We start from the raw sequence: 20,638 nt of genomic DNA on the forward strand, positions 1-20,638 counted from the left end.
GGGCTTCACTGCATGGATTCCTGAAACTGTAGAGGTGTAAAATTTTCTTGGCAAACTGACATATTTTTTTGCATTTAAATGCCAATGCCCAAACAATAATTTATCTTTCCTGTTATACCTTAATCGAGTTTACAGTAAACTGGATTAACTCTTTCTATTTACATCTGCTAGAAGCTAAAACACTGGCTGCTTTTCCTAGAACTACACTATGCAGCAGTAATGAAAAAAAAGTATGTTTGTCTTCTTGCTTACATATACAGTTGTTTTTTTTTTGAAACCATTTGATAAATATCTGGAGTTTTTCACAACAGAACTAGGAAAACTGCATAAATCTCTTATGTAAACTTAAAGAGAAAAATATATATGGCTGCTTACTTGACCTGGGAAAAAAAACCTAAAAAGAAGTAATCAGACCATCCTCCTGGTGTTTGTGAGGTACCTCAACGCTGTGTACAGCAATTTAATATGAGGAAACACACCCATTTTCATTATTTGTGTCTTTCTCTTAAAAAAAAAGGCAATTAAATGAAATTCCAACGTTGCAAGTAGCTGCAAACATTTCTTCAGTGAAATAGTCTTAGCTTCCATCACAGTGCCTAGGGCAGCAGAAGCAGGGGGAAGGCAGTAAACTGACATTAAAAATGGTTGTAACAAGAGCAAAGAAATCTGTAACAAGAGCAAATTAAGCTTTTTGTCTGGTTTTAGAAAACCTTCAGAACAAGGGCTTTCAGAGTTGACAGATGAAGGTTAAATCAATAAGCAATCACATTAATCACTTTTTGTATATTAAGGCAGACACAGTAATACATAGTTGTTGGGGGTTTTGTTTTTAAACAGCTTTGTTTATTTTAGTCAATAGCAGGCATAGGCATTCAAGCTCTGGACAGACATTCATGGGATTCAGCTGTGCTCTTGCAATTATAAAGCCATTTCCAGTGTGGAAATGTAGATTTGTCTTGCACAAGGGACATACCAAAAGATTATTAGTTAATGACTGTAAATAGTCTACAGTGCCTTGCTCTACATATGCTAAAGTGGGACAGGACTAATTAAGCACGTAAACTTATTTTTAAATTACGAAGTAATTTGATTATGGCTGTTACACAACTTCATTCCAAATAAATCTGAACAACCCCCTACCAGGTTAAGGTCCGCACTCAGAAGCACATGATGTGTTCTCCACAGTACAGACTATAACATCTGACTTGGTTTAACTGTTTTATATGAATCAGGTGTCCCAGGAGCTGTGTTTCACACATGCATTTTTCCCTAATTAAATCATGCTGTTATGTTGATTTTGTTTTACATAGGTTCAATATTCAAAATTGAGATTAAAAATGGACTCTGGTAGTACAATCATGCTAACATACTTCTGCTTGCATACTTCAGTTAAAAAAAATTAGATGTACAACTAGACTGGCCCTTTTTAACATCAGTTTACATAGGGGGATGTTGATTTCTGTGTGTTTTCAATGTGTTATTGTTTTACATCCCTCTGAATTGCTTCTTGCTGTGCTACTACAAGCATTGTTCTAAGGCCTAGAATATCAGTGCTTCATTTTCTTCAACCAGAAGCCATGTTTCTTTATCAGCAGCTACTTGCCAAATAGTATTCCTGTTGTCCCTGCTTCTTCCAATGCTGATGGAAGGAGAACCTCTAATGAGAACAGAGTTTGCAGTAAGATGTAACCTGGCTACTGAAACAAGGGATGATGAAAGGTTGTCTTTTAACCATAAAATACCAGGCCAGAAGGGACCTCAATGATAATCTGGTCCAACCTTTTTGTCGAAAGCAACAGTCTAGACAAGATGCCCCAGCACCCTGTCCAGCAGACTCTTGAAAGTACCTGGGGAATCCACCATTTCCCTGGGGAGATTATTATGGACAATCACTTGTTTTCCCTTCTCTAGATTTCTTAAATTTGTAATTATGGGGGAAAAAAAAGTTGTAATTTGCTTTAGTGTTTGGAACAGGAAGCTGTAGTATCCTGTGTTCTCAGCTTCTGCACTACACTAATACTGTTCTGCATATCCCATTGTGACTGGATGTCATGAACTTGCAGGTTTTAATCGGAGTGCCTTATGCAATACTGTCTGCAGACACCAAAGAGAGAGCTAACACTTTCCTTACACCAACAGCAACTTAAAATTCCTGGATCAGTGGGACTATGAATATCAGCTCTTTCCTAGGGTGGTTTAGGAAAGATTACAAGGGAACTACCATATATACCAGCCCCTAAGCCTACTCTCCAGTGTCTTCTCTTTGCGTGTTACAAAACATAAGAGCTGGCACTGGAAACTAGTGCCAGCAATGTAGCCAGTGACACAGATGAAAATACTGCTTCCTTATCTGCTTCCTAGGGTATTAGGGTGCTACTACTTCTATTTCCAAATGACCTTTACTTTCTTAATTTGTATTCTGGCCAATGGTGCAGCCTGACCTGGCTTCCCTTCCCCACTTTCCAAAAAAACAATCAAACAAACGAAATCCTTCCAAAGCAACCCAATTACCCTATTATGGTAATAACTTTAACTATCAGTTTAAGGAACAAATCAGTTTTTCAGACACTGTTAAAATCAGTCTATTAAGAAGTAAAAGCCCTTTATGCCACGTGATATGTAACGTGTACAGTGACTTACACCGAAGTATGAAATCAGTGCATGTGTATTTTTGGTCAAAGAAAGTAGTTCTTCTTTATTGTATTAGTATTTATTTTTTTTGAGAACAGAAAATTCTGTATTAAAAAAAAATAATTTGTTAACAGGTCAAAAAAGAGCTTCAGCAAAAGAGCTTTAAATCAGTGGCAAGACATTTTTGGCTCAGATCTAATTTTAGATATTTCCCCAAGACCTTGTTTCTGTGACTAAACATGATACTTGCTAGGTTATTTTATAACAGGGCATATCAGACATATTCATCTTAAGTGCTTACAAAAGAATAACAGAACTGTATTGACCCAGATGGTCTTCTTGTACCCAATTCTTTTTCATACTTGGTAGGTGCCATTTTAACTTGTGTGCTTTAGAAGTATTTTAATCTAAATAAACCAAACCAAACAACAAAAATTAAAAAACCCACAACCAACAACAAAACAAGAATACTGTCAAGACTGAAGAGATCTAGAGCTAACTGCTGAACTCATTTGGCAGAAACGGCTGAAATCACACCAGACACTCAGAATACATTTCTTGTCAGCAGTACTGCTGTTAGAAAGCAAGGAAGTCCGCTGTGAGAAAGGGTCCTTCATTGTTAGAAGCTCATTGACATTTCTATATAGCCATTAGATTTCTGAAGAATGGAGTTAGACTGACGAATCTCTTTCCAGAAATATTCAGACAAGCAGCTTCCAACATAGGAAAGGTACAGGACTACCAGGGACTACAGGGATCTGGGCATTCCCGCAGGTAAGTCTCTGTATGACCATTATACACCTCCATCAGCGTTGTGCACACAGTCAGCTAACAGGCAGTGGGAGGAAGAAAAAAGAAAAAAATTCTCATTACAGCAACTAGTGAAAACCTGTCTCTGATATCAGCTGAACAGTTCAACTAAAATGAGCATTTACCTTCTTTAGTCAACAACATGCAAGTATAAATTGCTTGTGTTCTTAGTCAAGAATGCTGCCCCCACTAAACATAATAACTAAACTTTATAATCCAAAACCTCCTTTCACTCCTTCCTTCAGTCTTTTTTTATTCTAAACATCAAAACTGCAAGTTCAGACTAAAACATCTTCTGTTACAAGATGAATGTGCCTGTAGTATGCCCAAACCATGAGGTATATTAACTTGTTTCATGCTAATTACAAAGGAATATATCACAGATTAATTCAGATTAGAAGGGTGCTCACGATGTCTGTAGAGTAACTGCTGCCTCAAGCCAGAGCCAGCTATGAGGAAAGGGCTCAGGCTACTCGGAGTTTTAAAGCTGTAGGGCCTTCGGAAAATTGCTATTCCAGCAATTACATTTTGCATTTACAAAGTAATGTGAAATTTGTTTTGTTTTTACATCCATGTTTTCCCCTAAAAAAACCCTGAATGTATTGCTGTGACCTGCTCCTTAAATGTACAGTAATTAGTGGTCTGCCCCGTATTCTAAACTTTCTGCAAAAATAGAAGCATTACCTTATTGAGGACAGGCTTTGTGGAGAGAACATCATAAATTGCTGGTAAGGAGAGGTTCTGAAAGAAAATTATACACTGATGTTAAGGAATGTTATCCTATTAGTGTAAATGCTGAAAACAGTAACTTTTTTATGGCTCAATTACATAACAAGATATAGCTATAAGAGCACATGATACCCATACACCTTGAGATCAGAAGAATGTAGGCTGCAAAAACTTGAGCAGACCAGATCTCAGTAGAGCATGGGACACTGGACTATGTTTGCTGCCTGACAGTGTGTGTTTGAATTTCACTGATGTAAAACTACCCAGGAAACACTGAAAGTCTTTCTCAAAGTATCTCAAAGTTTATCCCCTGCATATGCAGCTGCTGAAAATACGTGCAGGAAACCTGCCTAGGCAAAGAGAAAGCCCAAAACCAGGGGAAAAAAAAAGAAAAAGAAGCATGTAAAGGGCCAGCTGGCACTTTTTACCAAGAAGCAGAGACACATTACCATAAAAACGCCAACCACTTCTATCATTACAGCTGTGCTTGAAAATAACCTGAATGCTCCTGGCTGTGTCAGGTCAGTACTGTAACGTGGGAGTTTCAAAACAGCAGGATAGGACATATCTGGAGGATTTTTACCTCTTGTGTTGTGTGGTTCAGGCATTTCATTGCAGGTCCTCTACGATTATCCAATACTAGTGGAGGCTTCCAGCGATCGTAGTTTGTTTCTAACACATACCATGTGCCTTTCTTGATATCAAGGCTGAAAAAGACATCTGTGTTTATGTTTTCTTCTCTAAGTATATCGTAAGTACATATATACAGTATATACTATATACTGGTTTTTTTAGGCTTGCTGCGGTATTTTTCAGTAATGGTAAAGAAGTAAGTTTTTGTACAACAGAAGTCACAAGAAATAGCAGACACTATTATTGGTGGAACCTGTACTCTTCTGGAAGGCTGAGTTGGGTGTCAGGTCAAGCATACTCACTCCCAGATATCCAGAGCAGCTGTCCTGGAACGAGTTATCACACATCCTTCTCCAGAATTTTTTCCACCCAGTATAAAGTAAGCTGGAGCCAGCAGTCTTGTTTTGGCCAGTTTGTCTTTTGCATCCTGGTAACTGTGGATAAAGTAGTGTTGGACTATTAAATGCTATAAATGGTTCAAGTACTGAAGGACAAGTTACACAGATGCAGGAAAAGTTTGGGTTGTTACTAGTTTGGTCTTTCCTCCCCCTTCATGTACATATGAGGAGACAGGACCACAATGAAGGAACACATTTAAGCAAAGTATCTCTACTCATTTTGAATCTAAAGTATGGTTGTTTAGAGGTGCTCTTTGTACTTTTTCTATATGAAAACATGAATAAAATGATGATGACATACTGTGTCATATTCCACTGAATTAATTAATTGCATGACAGCTTTGTTTCTGCTTACTTCCTATATATACTATATACTTCCTTTAATATAATATCCAACTACCTGTTGGATGTGTTTTGATGCAGAATGCTGTTATGCTTTTAGATACCTGTGTACCAGGTTCATTAGAAAAAAAAAATCTGAGAAAAAAATTTGAGGGATCATGTGTGACATCTTGGCCCCCGCTCTAGAGTACCAGCAATACCAGAACAATTTAATGTTAGGGCCACTAGGAAGGTATCTGTATCACTGGATACGAAGCATAGATCCACAGTATTCATGCTAGTTGAAAGCAAAGCAAGTTAAAGCAGTAGAATATTTAGAGGGAGGGGAAATACCTTGTAGCATTCTCTAATACTGTTCTTGTAAGAAAGCCCATCCACATACCGTCTCTTCTACCAAGAAACCATTCAAAGATTCCTGCAAAATATCACTGGTTACACTAATTTGTTTTCAGACAGTTCACTCATGCAATTACAACTTTCACAGCCTTTAAAACAAGCTGTGTGTTATCTTACTCATCTGGAATCTATTCATCATTTTTATTAAGGTCAATATTTACTATTTATTAAGGTAATTGGTATGCCCAAGTTCTGGAAGACTTGTACAGAAATAATAGAAGAAATGAGCGTTACTCACCCACATAACCACCATCAAGACTGAAACGCTCATTCATTGTCAGTGTGAACAAGTTCTGAAAAGCATTAAACAAGCCTTCATCCATTGCCAGCTCACTAGTACCAGTAATAAACAAGAGGTAGCACTGCAATTTAGATGTCAACTGAGCTTCTTGTTTGTTAGACTCTTCCTCTTCGAGTAACAGACTGCAAGATCAATCCCATGTAGAGAAGAACCTAATTTATCACTGCCTGAATAAGCAGAAATGATAATTCATAGTTTTCTGACCTGGCCGAGCAATCAGCAAAGCATGTTTTTATGCTAAGCAAGTCAAGTCAAGCCTGTGGCCATTTTTTCTTTTGGTCTGTGTTGCATTACTGAGTTACCAGTTTTCCTTTCCCTGCTGTATGTCACCTTCTTCTCAGACCTGTGTGTACTATTCCAGTTTAAGTCCCAGTGCTAAGTACACCCTGATACGTTACTGGTATTCACAGGGGCGTGCAGCTGCACTTGATTCAATCCATGCTACTTGCAACATGCAATTCAAACTCAAATTCTTCTAATTGTTTCTTTCAGAGAAAAATGGAATTCAGCTACACTGGATCATATTCAGAACGGACTCTTCCCAATTTATTTGAGCCGAAGACAAAAATAAATTGATACAATGGAGGGGTTTATATAAGGAATGCTCTACTACAGGAAGGGCTACCTATAATAGAGAATAAAGGGAGAGCATGTAGAAAAGGAGAAGTTGTGGAAAGCTGCAGACCCTGGTATAGTTCTGTACAGCTGGTTTTTAAGATGTAGATAACCCTCAGATTTCAGGTACCTATTAAACAAAAACTCAACCAAAAAATCTTAAAATTTAGGAGTTCTTTTTCTACAAAGGTTTGGAGAAAGAGTTAAAATAGCACAAGTACACCATTTCACCTCTGAGATTACAGTAGTACCTATTAGCTAGCAAGAAACTCTAACTACTTGAGCACTTTGTAATCACTCCTGTTCGTATTCAGAATTCAATGCTGTTTTTAAGAATTGCCAAAGTGAAATATTTCATTTAGGCAATCTCCTTTCACATGGAAGACTGCAGCACTGCTTTCTTTTATCTTTTTTCAAGTAGCTATGCTGTGTACCAGAACAATTAAGAGATCATTTATTAAAAAACATCCCAAGAATGCCTGAAGCATTCTTAACAAACTGTCAATGCCCCTTCCCCATACTTACTGGTTTGACTCCAGACACCATGCCTATGTATCCTGCAAAATTTGTAGACCTGAATACTGTTTTGTTGTTCCTCTGGAAGTCCAAGAGTACCACTAAAGGCTTCAGTTCCCGAGTTAAAGTCCAGGAGTTATTTTTAACATCCCACCTGCAGAACATAGTACATAATTTGAAACTTCCCTCTCTCAGTAGATTTTAAAATCTCCCTTCACAGCATGCAGGCGTGCTGCGTGTGATGCCTATCCTCTGATCTTACTCATGTCAAGCAACACCACTGCTCCATAGCTACCTGAGTGGCACCAGCAAGAAACAACTAAGAAGTCTAAACAGATAGGCAGGCAGTGAAAATAGCCAAGTGCTTAGGATTAAACAGCACCACCACGACAGCTGGTTTGTTGTGAACACACATAACTTCTTTCTGTTCCTGATAGCAAAGGGAGGCTACAGGTACTGCCTATGACACCAAACCACGAATTCTTACTTTTCAAAGAAGAGAAACCACATACTACTGGATTTTCTCTACATGAAGGGAAGTCCCAAGTTGACTTTGTAAGATAAGCCAGACCAGTTTGTAGGCAAGAGAGTGATAAAGATCACTTAGCAGATCCTTACATTTTCTGAAAACAACCCAGGCTCTGGGAACAGCTTTGAAGTTTCTTTAATTTTCAAGGAACATGTTCACATGTATTTCTGACAAGCGAGAGAAATTCAACACATGCAAAACCAACGGTCTGGTGGAGTTACAGTGGACAACAAGTGAGTTTTTGATAGGCAGGTGAGAATTTTAATGAAGATGAACATTTAAATTCCAATTGGGCATTGAGCGTCGTCTGGATGAGTGATGTTAAAAAATATACTGGGGTAATAAAAGCAAATGCTGAACTACCTGATCATGGGGTGTGAAATGAGAGCTAAAAGAGAATGCAGTGCTGGGCAACAAACTACAGTGTTTGTATCCAAATGAATGACGGTGTTAGATCAGTGGAATATAAATCACTGACTCCTGAGTGGAAATGATGAGTCACGGGAAGTGCCAGTAAAGTACAGTACAGTAACGGGGGGAATAATCCGAGAAAAGAAAAAAGAAAAACACATAAAAAAACCAAGCCTCAATCTAATCCCCATTTCACTGCATACATTAAAATTGATGCTTCATCCCATCATGTAAAGAACAAGACATACTGTGCCTCAGAGATAAGGCACATACTGTGCCACAGAGATAAATCACTCTGTGGTTCGAGACAGTTTAAACTGGAGCTGAGAAAAAACTTAGTGACACAACTGTTCTTGATGCACTTGGGGCAGTTTGACATAACATCAGCAGAATAATCCTTTTCATTTTAGCCTTTTTGCACAACACACAATGCAGAATTACTTGTCACTGTCTTAACAACATCCAGTTCATCAGTTAGACTCAAAAAATGCATGTAGAAATTTCAAGTTCAGCTAGCTTTTTCTTTGGGTTAAAAAAAAAAAAAAAAAAAAAGTCACAAGTTTAGGTACTTACCCTAGAAAGAGTCCAAAATCCAAGTTTCTGGCATGGTACAGTTTCCCTATACAATAAACAAACAAATAAGATTTTTTAAAGAAAGAGACAAATTTCAGTTTAGAAATGCAAGAAATGACTAAGCAAGCAAATACCTGGGAAAGTAAGCAAGGAAAATACCATTTCTAGTTGCCTTTTTCATAAGCACAGAATAATGGTTGGGGTTTTTTTGAGCAGAGAAATGTTTTGCCATAACTGAGATCAATTAATCTTGCAGACTGCTGTCCATCTGGGCCTCAGATGCTTTCCACATTATCTTAATGCAATGACAACACATTGAGCTTCCTCTAAAAATGAGACATTTGTAAGCTGTCTGAGAATCCCTTAGAAACTTCCTAAGCTGCAACAGATGCAGACAAGGGCTGCAGAACTGAGAAGGAGAATGAAAGAGTCTATCTTCTTAAAAGAGAGAACTATTTTGTCAGTCTCTAGTGCCATACATATGCAATAGCTGGAAACTAGATGCAAAATCCCACATGGCACTGAGAAAGTTTCAGGTGTCTAGCTGGTGTTTCTTTCCCCTAGAAAAACAAACACCACCTACTAAGAAAACCCCAACCAATCAACCATAAAAAAAACCCCAAAAGACTTCCTAAACCGACAAACAAAAAATTCAACAAAACCAAACCCAAACCATCTTTGAAAGTATTTCTGTCCTTTTTTTTTTTAACCTAAAACACCTGTGATCTCTTATTCCCCTCTCAAGGAATACCTTTTTATTATCCTTGCTTTTAGTCTCTTTACTAGACCTTTTTGCCTGCAGCTGAGGAGGACTGTATTTGTATAATTGAGGTGGAACCTCTTCTACATAAAAGAAAACTATTAAAATTATTCTGGGTTACATTACCTGTTTTATCTTCCGCCACTATTGATGTACATACAGTAAAAATTTCATAAAAGATGTTAAAAATAACAATTTCCCCTAGAACAAAAAGAAACAAAGTTCAATAGTTTTGAAACTTTTGCCATGAACAGGAAAAAAAATGGTTAGAAACAAGCATACTGCAAAGTTCATTATCCTGTCGTATTTCTATTAAGAATTCCTGTTTAAATCTTATTTGATCTTTGAAATAACTGGTTCAACAAAATCAAGAGCTTTCTGAAAGGCAAACAGAAGGATCAGAATCTCCTGGCCTTCTGCCTTACCACAAAGAAAGATGACAATCATTGCTATTTCCTCGTCTGGAAACTTCACAAGAAGCTATAAAATTCACTTAAAAGAAGAAAGTTGCTATATGTACCCCTACTCCCATATAGGAGCAGCTGCCTGGCACCAGGTGTACTGCTCCTGTATGAGGGAAGCAGTGGGAACAGGTCAACAGTCCTTCTCTGTCTCAATTCTGGAAGAATTCAGTGCCTACTTCTCACCTGGAATGGCATTCTTCTGCAGGAGGTGTAAAGGGAAGGCAGAAGGAAGTAGCAAGGATCACAAGGGAAAGAAATCACAGCATGAGACTGAGCTTGCCCTTTGTATGTCAACAGCAGACACACAGCTGAACGATGAGAATAAAGGATTCCCCCAAATTTTGGTGCACAGGAGCTGAGACCTGCTCCAGTTCCCAAAACTTAGGAATGAGAAACCACAACTCTACAGAGAAGTCCCAGCCAGATGAAAGGCGTATGTGATTTTATTTAGTTCTCTAAAATATTGTTTTTATTTAGTGTGAGATGCAATTTATTGCTTTACCTACTTAATTAATAATTTGTTAAGATCTCAGATGACTACAACTAACTGCAGACTGGTAAATGTACTAATTTTAAACAAGTCTGGATTCCTAGTTTTCCACTATGTTAATGAGTGTTGAAAACTATTACCCAAAGGAATCCCAGAGGAATTTGCAATCCCTTGGAGTTCTTCATTGAAAGGATAAGGAAGTGTGGCGGTCAGATGAGCCTGAAAAGAAAAGTTTTGTATGACGTATGTTTAAATTAACACTATTTTGTTACTCTCCAACAGGTACACCCTTCTCACAACTACTGAGTATGTAATTTCTCTGCAGCCAGTAGAACTTGAAGATGTTTGCAGAGTCCTTTGAAGACAAGCACATACTTAGGAAAAGTAAAAACTATTACTTATCAAAATACTGACGTGAGCAATGGAGACTAGTACAGTATCTTAGCAGCAATAGATGGAACATAGTGAAGTAGGACTTGTATATATTAAAAGCTCAACTGGAATTTAGCTTAATGTCAGCGTTTGTTGGCATCCCTAACTTTCCCACATTGGTATGACTACCTGTATGTGCTGCCTTTATGTCAACGCCACTCAGGCACACAGGGATATGCTGCAAATAAAAATGGGGAAGAAATCTGACTTTATGATGTGTCTACCGCTACACTGCTTTCCCCTGTCCTGATTCCATGCCAAAGCTTATTTTAATCTGAATCAAATTATTTTTTAAGATGAGGCCTGGTCAAAGTTGTCCCTGTAATCAGACCCTTATTACAGTTTACAAAACCTGATTTTATGCTACTGTTATATTAACTAAGTCATATTTGCCTAGCGTGACTAATCCAAACTTGAAAAGATCTTGGGAAAAATCAGAGGAGGAAGAGGCACATGCATTTTTTTGTTTGATGGTTTCAGAGTAATTCAGAGTTGACAAGACGGCAAAACTTCAGAGTGACTCTTTAAATAGCATTTCTGTTCTTTTCTGGAAGTGGAATTAAGAACTTGTAAATTAGGAACTTTTAAAGTTCTTATCTGTCAAATTTAGTAGCATTTTAATTCTGGTAGTCAGAGCCTACAGTAATAAAATAATTAAGCTGAAAATACTTACTATTTTGTTATCCACTATGTCAACAACTTTGCCGCTGGGGAAGAAGGTATTTGCTATATCTTTAATATTCTGGACCACAGTCTTCAGCTAAAAAGAACAAGAGATTTTACTGAATAGAAACTCTTAATCATAAGAATTGCTAGAATATTAACAGAACCCCTTCACAGACCTTTCAGAAAAACATTTTGTTGAGAAAATATGTATTTAAATAAAGTGCTAAATGTGGTGTTCTTGGTGAGAAAAACACCTCCAACCCCTGACACTCCTGAAGAGAATCACTCTTCAAGCTTTGTTCAAGTAACTTTCTAGATTAGTTCCAACATGTCCTTCTACCAGAGAAAATGGATTACAGGAAACCCATCCTCCTCTTGTGTTCCTTTGATCATATTTTAATACTCTGCCCTGTTCTATCTTTAAAAATGCTAATTACAAGCTCTTTGCTTAAGCACTGGTACTTTTGAAGACAAAAATACTTGACGAAGTTCTTATAAAAGTACATGCTTTCCATTTGTGCCATGTGAATGGCCACAAATAACAGTTCCTTTCCATCTAACTCCAAAGTACACAAGAGATAAAACCTTTCAGAATTTAAGGTGCAACCTGAAGCTTCCAACACCCACTGGTTTAAATGAGACTTTAAAACTAAATATTAGCATGTAAGTAGAATTTGTCTGGCTTTCAGAGTTGAAAGCTCAAGGTCAGCAGGGGTACAGCAAAAAGCCCTGGCCTTGTTTGAGAAAGTAATTATTACTGAATTGAATTTTTAGCAATCTTCAGAAGAACAGCTGTTTTAAGTAGCTTGAAATAGGCTCAAGTATTTTAAAAAATATTTTTGCTGTGTAAACACCAGTGCTACAACCAACATCCCTGAAAAGGGCAGGAATTTCTTAATTTCCCCCTTGCCATTTCACCATCTCATGCAGTGTTTTAAGAGAAGCAGGGAGGTGCAGAGGAGAAGGGATGCTGCCTCAGTTACACTTTGGTGTACTCCTCCCCCTTCATCCTGCACTGCTTCATCACTAAAGAGATTTGATAAATCAAATGGCACACACTTGCTCTATGGCACACTGTATTTTATCCCTTACATCCCAAACATCAGCGCCTCTATATTTGATACTGCTAGGTCAAGTGTTGAACAGAAAAAAAAATTTACTCAAGCATTATTTTAGGTTAGAATCATATTAAAAAAGTCAACTCAAAATATTATCCCTTTCATATAACTTTAGCAGCTGTATTCCTTTCCAAAACCTTTCTGAAAATAAAAGGCCATGTGCTAGCTTTATACCTGCGAAACTTCAAACAAGCTCTGCATATCCTACCTCTGTCTTTTTGTCCTGCATCAAGTTATCCCATCTTTTGCTGGGAGGTAAATCAAGATTTATGACATATGTGGGTATATTCCCTTTGAACCTGAAAGATAAACACCAGAGATCAAATTCAAAGAAGGCTCTGAAAAAACATTTGACAAAATAGGTGCTTCCCACCTGTAATGAGCATTTTCTAGATCTGCAACAGGAACGAGATTCAAGAAAAAACCCTGTTCAGACTTGCAAATCACAACTTCTCTGTAATTTGCTAGACAAGTTGAATCAGATTACTTACGTTGGTCCAGAAGGAGGGTACATTTTACTCCTGCACTCTTCTCCATACTGTAAAGACAGTGACACATTACTATTTAGCTTCTTTGTTAAAACAGTATTATTCTAGCAGACTTAGTTTTGAATTAAACCTTTAGGACTAGTCAGTTAATTCAAAATCTTGGGAAGGGTGCAGAGGAGAACAGAAGAGGTAGAGACAAGCAGCAACTTCCCCATGCTGTCTGACAGACCTTCAGACAACGTGCCTAATGTAGTCCAGGGCAAGCACAAGTTCATGATAAAGATACAAACCCACTTTTACTCAGTGTGATTTAATGAAGAGCACTTTATTTACTTACTTTATTTACTTACTTTATTTATTTACTTTATTTACTTACTTTATTTACTTATTACTTTATTTACTTCTTTATACAAGTTCAGAAACCTTAAATCTCAGGATGGACCAGTTTGTTCCGTTTGTCCAATTCATAATCCCATTTTACAGCACCATTCATCATTATGTTTAGTGTTCAGTTTCACTGTGTAGCTGGGGTAGGGAAAGCACACTAAACTTTGGGCATATTACTCAGCTGGCATAATGAGCTAAAAGGCAGGACTTTTGATTTAGTGTGGAAAAATGCTGCTGAAGTGGTGCTAAACATTACGAGAGGTGCATTTCAGGAATATAACTAAAAATAGTTATCTTCATTACTGCAAGCATGGCCAGTTACAAATGAAAGTCTGAGAACTATTTTAGGTGTACTCAAAGTGAATGCAAGGGTGTTTTCCCATCAATTGCATAAAGCATGCATATAAATACATAAACATAAGCATATATATGCCACTGATAATTGCACATTCTACCCAGTGAAATACAATCAATTGCCTACTAGGTACCTGTACTTCTGCTTCAAGTCAGTTGAGAATAGACCAGATTTGGTCCCTTAGCTACCTGAGAAGTTCAGTAAGCTCCTTAAAGCACAATATGTCCCACTAGGAAAAAAACAAAGGTACATGTGCTGTTCTGGGAGTCCATACAAAGGCTGCCAAAGCACAAGTGTTTGAGAGACAGAACAGAAACAAAAATATGTAGGAATCCTTCCACCACTTCCCTTCCTCACCACCCTTGATTTTGAATATTTATTTGGTTGTATTAATTAGATTACTTTACAAGTGTGCCCTTATAATGCATTCTGGTTCCAATGAAAACTGGGACAAGATCTCCAGCAGTGACCTAACTGAACAAACTAAACTGGAACAAGCTAAATAATGTCCATGTTCTCTTTGGTCTAATCCCATTATCTGGTTTTAATGTATTATTATAGAAAACACAATGTCTTACACAATGCCACGGACTTTAAACACTGGCCTAATTTGTTACAACCGGAAACAGCAATTCTGAATTGGGATTGCTTTCTGTGTGTTATCATGTGCTTCTCTTTGTATTGTTTCAAATTGCTGGGAGAAAGCACAATATGAATTTTGGCTTTCCAACATGTGAGACGAAGGTATAGGACCAGCAGCGAAGTGTTTCCTAGATTTCACTGCAGTGCTGTTATAGCCTTTGCATAGCTGGAACAAAAGATCAAATGCAAAAGGCCATTTAATTTTCAAAATGAAGAAGTGTCAAAACAAGGAGGGCAGGGAAGGATATCAGATGACTAATTAGGCAACAAAAGTCACAGGCTTTGTGCAAAGTCAGACAAATGCTTAACAGTATTAATGCAATTGTCTTGTGAAATTTTCCATCCTGCAATACTATAATCAATTCGAAAAAGTGACATTACTCATGCATCCTACTGCAATGGGTGCACAGATTTGGACCTTCAGGAGAAACCTGCTCTCAAAAATATGCTTCTTGACAGATAAAGCCTGTAACAAAAAATTATCTCAAAGAGATGAAAGTTCAGTTAATCTGTCAGTATAGCCCATGAGCACATGGAGGAAACAGTGGCAATCATGCAAACTGATTTCAGAGGACTGTAGGTGATGTTCCTGGTGCTAAATGTCACCTGTGCTAACACTCTTAAATGTGACAGAATGTCACTCCTGACACTTCATCCTGAGACTTTAATCCTGTATTTGGAGCTATTTTTATCTTCCCAGACCTTTGCAACCTAAGTCACAAAAGAGGTGAAGAAAGCAACAGTAAAAGGGGGAAGTAACAGAGAAAATGTTTCCTCCTTACATGCAGTAATTTTAGATTCCTCATCTGTCTATGGATAAAGCAAGCTAAAGGAACCAATAATTCCTGAAACAACACATACATCTTTCAAAACTGCTTGATTGAGGTATCTGAAGAAAGTCAAGATTATTAGTAGTTTCTTTAGGTAAACTATTATATCATAGAATCACAGAATATCTTGAGTTGGAAGGACTCACAAGAATTATTGAGTCCAACTCCTAATTCTGTGCAAGACACTCCAAGAATTCCACCACGTGCCTGAGAGCATTGTCCTGATGCTTCTTGAACTCCATCAGGCTTGGTGCTGAGATTACTTCCCTGAGAAGCCTGTTCCAGTGCCCAACCACCCTCTGGGTCAAGAACACCTTTCTAATATCCAACCTAAACCTCCCCTGACACAACTTCAGGCCATTCCCTCAGGTCCTGTCACTGGTCACCAGAGAGAAGAGATCAGTGTCTGCCCCTCCTCTTCCCCTTGTGAGGAAGCTGTGGACTGTGATGAAGTCTGCCCTCAGTCTCCTCCAGACTTAACAAGCCAAGTGACCTCAGCCACTCCTCACATGGCTTCCCCTGGAACATAAGCAATAACTTAAAAAGACAACTAGAAAATTAAAAGTGTTTTGGCTTCTGTTTTTTACATGAAGTTTTAACAATGAACAAAAAGTTGTTCCCTTTTGCAATCAGCTAAAGAGTAACAGTAAATCTTTCTGACAAGGTAAAAAGAAAAAAAAGACACCTAAAGGATTTTCTTGCAGCAACATAAAAAACCATCAAGAACTTTTTCAAAGTAGAATGAAACAAGAAGCTATGAAGTTACTGCTGTGGTCAGCAAGATTCTCCTCTCTTCTGAGGCCTGACAGTAGAGGAGGAACAATAAATACTGTGCAATAGAAGAAGAAACATTCTTCCAGCACAACAGAATTGCTGTCACTTTCCAATGTGACAAGCCAGAGGTGGTCCCCTAGAAAATGTCAGCAGAAGCTGGCTCCAAACAGGAGTTTATCACTATAAATTTGCTTTTCAAACATGTATTGAACCCCCTAGGAGGAATACAGCTATTCGTGAATGGTGATTTAATGCTTTTTTTTGTTTAGTTTGGGTTTGTTTGCTTTTTCAAAAAAACCAAACAACCTACTGTTGCCGGTAGGTTGCATATTTTCATTATCTGATGTACTACTGACTTTCAAACTTGGATGTACATAATGAGGCAAAACCAGATGTGCGGCAGCATAGGATTAAAACACTAAAAGGAAGATAACAGAGTGGAGGAGAAAGAGAACATGATATGGGGAAAGACAGAAATAAAAAGAAAAAAATGGAAGTGGCACAGAAGATTAATATTATGAAAAAAGTAGAGTGGAACAGGAACCAAATAGCTAGAAAATTGTTGAGATGAACTCCTAACTAGGAAGAAAAAAATCAAGTAATAACAGTTATTAAACACTGCAGTAAAGCAAATTAATGCAAGGTTTAATGACTGCTGAGCAAATATTTTGACACCTAGCCTAATTTCATTAATATGAAATAGACTGAATGTCGCTTTTCCAGTCTAAGGAATGCCAGTACTTTTTAAATTACCCTCAAATATATTTTTGAAGTGGATCATCTGTGGCATCCTTCCTTAATAGTCAGTGTTTCTGATCTTCATATGTAAGAATAAATATAAAATTACCTCTTTGAGTTATTAAATACAATTCCATAGTTTAAGGACACTGCATTCAGTCTCCTTCAGTCAATCTGTTATATTCAGCATCTTTTGGTCTATGAACTCTGTGGTCTAACATGGTTTTCTCTCTGCTCCCCTTCCCTCACAGGACAATGCCAAAGCAGCACTCTGTTGTGCTGCAGCAGTCCCAATGCTGTTCAGACAGTTTAAGAGTACTCTTGCAGCTCTGAAGGAATGGTGACCAAGACAATTTAAATTGCAGTTTGGACAAAAAGTTCAGTATGGTTGAGGGGGCCTAACTGAAAGCTAAAGGGACTGATAGTCTGCTCCACTGAGGTGTAATTCAAGACATTTAGCTGCCATGTTCTCTGTTAATGAAAAGAAACCAAACAGCTGTATGTAGGAAGACAAAAATTGTTTATTCTCCAGCAAATGATGCAATCCAGTACATCAAACAAAACCAAAATATCCAAGCCTGATATCTGGCTGCACAGTAGCACAACTTGCAGTCTGGACACAGACTGGACTAGATGCAAGTGCAAAGATGTACCAAGAACAATCCAATGCAAAAATCAATGACTAGACTTTGCTGATAGCTGGCATTTTCTTATCATAGTATCATAGTATCATAGTATAGATTGGGTTGGAAAAGACCTCCAAGATCATCAAGTCCAACCCCTGATCCAACTCCAATTACTATATCATGGCACTAAGGGCCACGTCCAATCTCTTTTTAAAAACCTCCAGGGATGGTGAATCCACCACCTCTCTGGGTAGGCCGTTCCAATGCCTGATAACCCTCTCTGTAAAGAATTTCTTCCTAACATCCAACCTAAACCTCCCCTGGCAGAGCTTGAGCCCATGTCCCCTTGTCCTATTGTTGGTTGCCTGGGAGAAGAGACCAACCCCCACCTGGCTATAACCTCCCTTCAGGTAGTTGAAGAGAGTGATGAGGTCGCCTCTAAGCCTTCTCTTCTCCAGACTGAACAACCCCAGCTCTCTCAGCCTCTCCTCATAGGACTTGTGCTCCAGTCCCTACCACTCCATACCCCAGGATACTTTTGGCTAAAATTCTGAAGGTGTTTTAAGCTAGAGCTGGCTTATAGTATTGGGAAACTTCTCTGAGATGGGTGGGATGGGACTGGAAGGAGAGAGGGAAGAAGAGAGAGGCGAGAAGAGAGCCCAGTTCTGTGTAATCAGGAAGCTAAGGGAACATGGGTCATCCAGATATCTACAGTCCTTTCCTGTAGTTCTCCCCTCTCACAAATTCCATACTCATTTTCCCGAAATCAATAACATTTGCTAGGAAAAGTCTTAGAGTGAAGGAAGTAGATGTTCCCAAAATATTTAAAAACAGATTGTAAAATATTATTTTGAAATCCAGAGATATTTAAAACCTGTCCTCTTTACAGAGGAGGAGGAGATTCAGGAACTGCTGAGATTAGAGTGCTTCACTACTTCAGGAATAAAAAATACACCAGGAAGCAAGAGCAGCTGTTTACATATGCAGAAGATGGAAGCCAGCCCGTTCCAAGTAACTACCTCTGCCCCATTCCAACTTCACAGCTCCACCAAAAGTTAAATATTTCACTTATTCAGCTTAAAAAAACCCCAAACAACAAAACAGCCGAAAGAACAAGAAACGACATCCCAAGCCCACCTACTCTAACACTTCTCCTTGGGTGAGCTACAGCAAATACCCTCAGCAGATTCCGAGGTGTCCCTACTTTTAGCAAGCCCGTCCTAACTTTCCTTTGGGAAATCGCCGCTTTGGCGTAAGAGGGCAACACTGACCTTACAGACGCACATGAAACCGAGTGCAGGAGCGAACAAGGACTTGTACAACATACCCGTGGCACAGCCCGTCCCGGCCGCGCCACAGGAGCCATTTGGAAGCCGCCGAGCCCGTGGGGCAGCGGGACACCCCGCACATCCACACGCGCGGGTTTGAGCACTCGCTCGGCCTCCGGCGTGGGGAAGAGCGGCCGTATCCCCCCCGCCATCCCCCGGTGAGGGCTGGGGGCGATCCCACCCACCGCGCCGTCCCGGCTCCCCTCCCGCCCCAGGCTCACCGGGTCCGGCGCCCAGGAGAGCTGCGCCAGGACGAGCAGCGCGGCGAGCACCAGCAGCGCCCTGCCCCAGCTCGCCATCCTCCTTCCTTCCTTCCCGGCCCCGCTCCCTCGGCGCTTCCCGGAGCCGCGGCCACATGACACGGCCCCGCCCGGCAGGGACAGAACCCTCCCACCGCCCACACGGCCCGCCTCTCCATCTATAATACAGCAGCGGAACCCATTTTCAGCTGCACTTTCACGAGAGGGAAGCTCCGCACAGGGAAATCCGAAATAAAATCGCGTCTCTTTGGAAACACTGAGACAAACCCGTGGCACCAGTTTTCACTTCGTAAACGCTGGGACTTTTAATTACTCTGTGTCCTTGGGAAGATTTTAGGCAGGCTTCGTGCTAAGGAGATGCCAGGCAGGCGCCTTCTTTAGGAAGACTTCTCTCTATCTTGCCTGCTTAGAAGTGCAGGAAACAGGCAACGGGGCAGACTGATGAGAAATACAGGACATGAGATGTATCCAGCCATAAGCACCTTGTGTGCTATTTGTTCATTACTATACATAAATGGTATCTATTTCATAGAATCGTAGAAGGGTTTGGGTTGGAAGGGACCTTAAAAATCATCTAGTTACAACTTCCCTGCCCTGGGCAAGGATACCACCCATTAGATCAGGTTATTGTAATATTTGTTGTAATATCAAGTACAAGTCAGCAGCCAAATAAAGTGCATACTCCAAATAACTTACAATAAAAGGTATCATTTTAGTGTGAGCAAATAAACATTTAATGATCATATACGTTAGCAACAGTTGTGGGAAGCACTATGACAAAATACTCAAAACCTTCTGGGATTGCCTGTGTTTTACCTTGTGTCATGTGCTTTATGTAGTGACCAAGATGTGTCATGTGTTCTTAGGCAAGCAGAAGAAAAGTGATACAGTCTTTAATATCATGACTTAATTGACTGTGCAATTAACTGTCTTACAAAACAAACCAGGGGTGTCAAGAAAAAAAAGGGAAGTCCTTGGCAGAAGGTTGATTGGAAAGCTGCAAGGAACTGCAGAAATTAAGAAACAGGAAGGATAAAAGAAATGTATTGTAATGTGGGAAAGCCTTGGGTGAAGGGAGGGAATGCAAGTATGTAGGAAGGAGCCAGCTCAGAGCATAAGATGGGAAATTGCACAGAGCTTTAGAGACCAAAGCAGAAAAGCATTAAGCACTGGTGAAAGAAGATAGAGAACGAATCTGTGGATTTAGAAAACAAGGAAAATTACAGCATAACAGGATAAACCTTGAGATTTTCACGGGAGTGTTCTTTCAAAAACAGGAAATCAGGCAGTTTCTATAGGACCTGGAAAATATTTTCAGTTGAAAACAAGTACATATAAGACAAAAATCCTGTATTTACTTGCAGATATCTGAATATACTATTATGGACTATGGTAA

At 39.1% G+C, this 20,638-nt stretch overlaps 1 protein-coding gene across 1 annotated transcript; it reads right to left on the reverse strand.

Annotated features, from left to right (window-relative positions):
* Window positions 1-821: 821 nt before the first annotated feature.
* Window positions 822-19,341, reverse strand: ASAH1 (N-acylsphingosine amidohydrolase 1). The gene is made up of 14 exons (XM_027635704.1): window positions 19,204-19,341; window positions 13,306-13,352; window positions 13,023-13,113; window positions 11,704-11,790; window positions 10,739-10,817; window positions 9,771-9,845; window positions 8,885-8,930; window positions 7,381-7,525; window positions 6,178-6,232; window positions 5,877-5,958; window positions 5,106-5,237; window positions 4,754-4,877; window positions 4,126-4,182; window positions 822-3,459 (listed from the first exon to the last, which is right to left on the reverse strand). The coding sequence occupies exons 1-14, from the start codon at window positions 19,279-19,281 to the stop codon at window positions 3,370-3,372; spliced, it is 1,188 nt and encodes a 395-aa protein (XP_027491505.1). The 5' UTR covers window positions 19,282-19,341; the 3' UTR covers window positions 822-3,369.
* Window positions 19,342-20,638: the final 1,297 nt, after the last annotated feature.

Source organism: Corapipo altera, unplaced genomic scaffold (genome assembly GCF_003945725.1).
Source record: "Corapipo altera isolate COAL_440 unplaced genomic scaffold, ASM394572v1 22b, whole genome shotgun sequence".
NCBI classification, from domain to species: Eukaryota; Metazoa; Chordata; class Aves; order Passeriformes; family Pipridae; genus Corapipo; species Corapipo altera.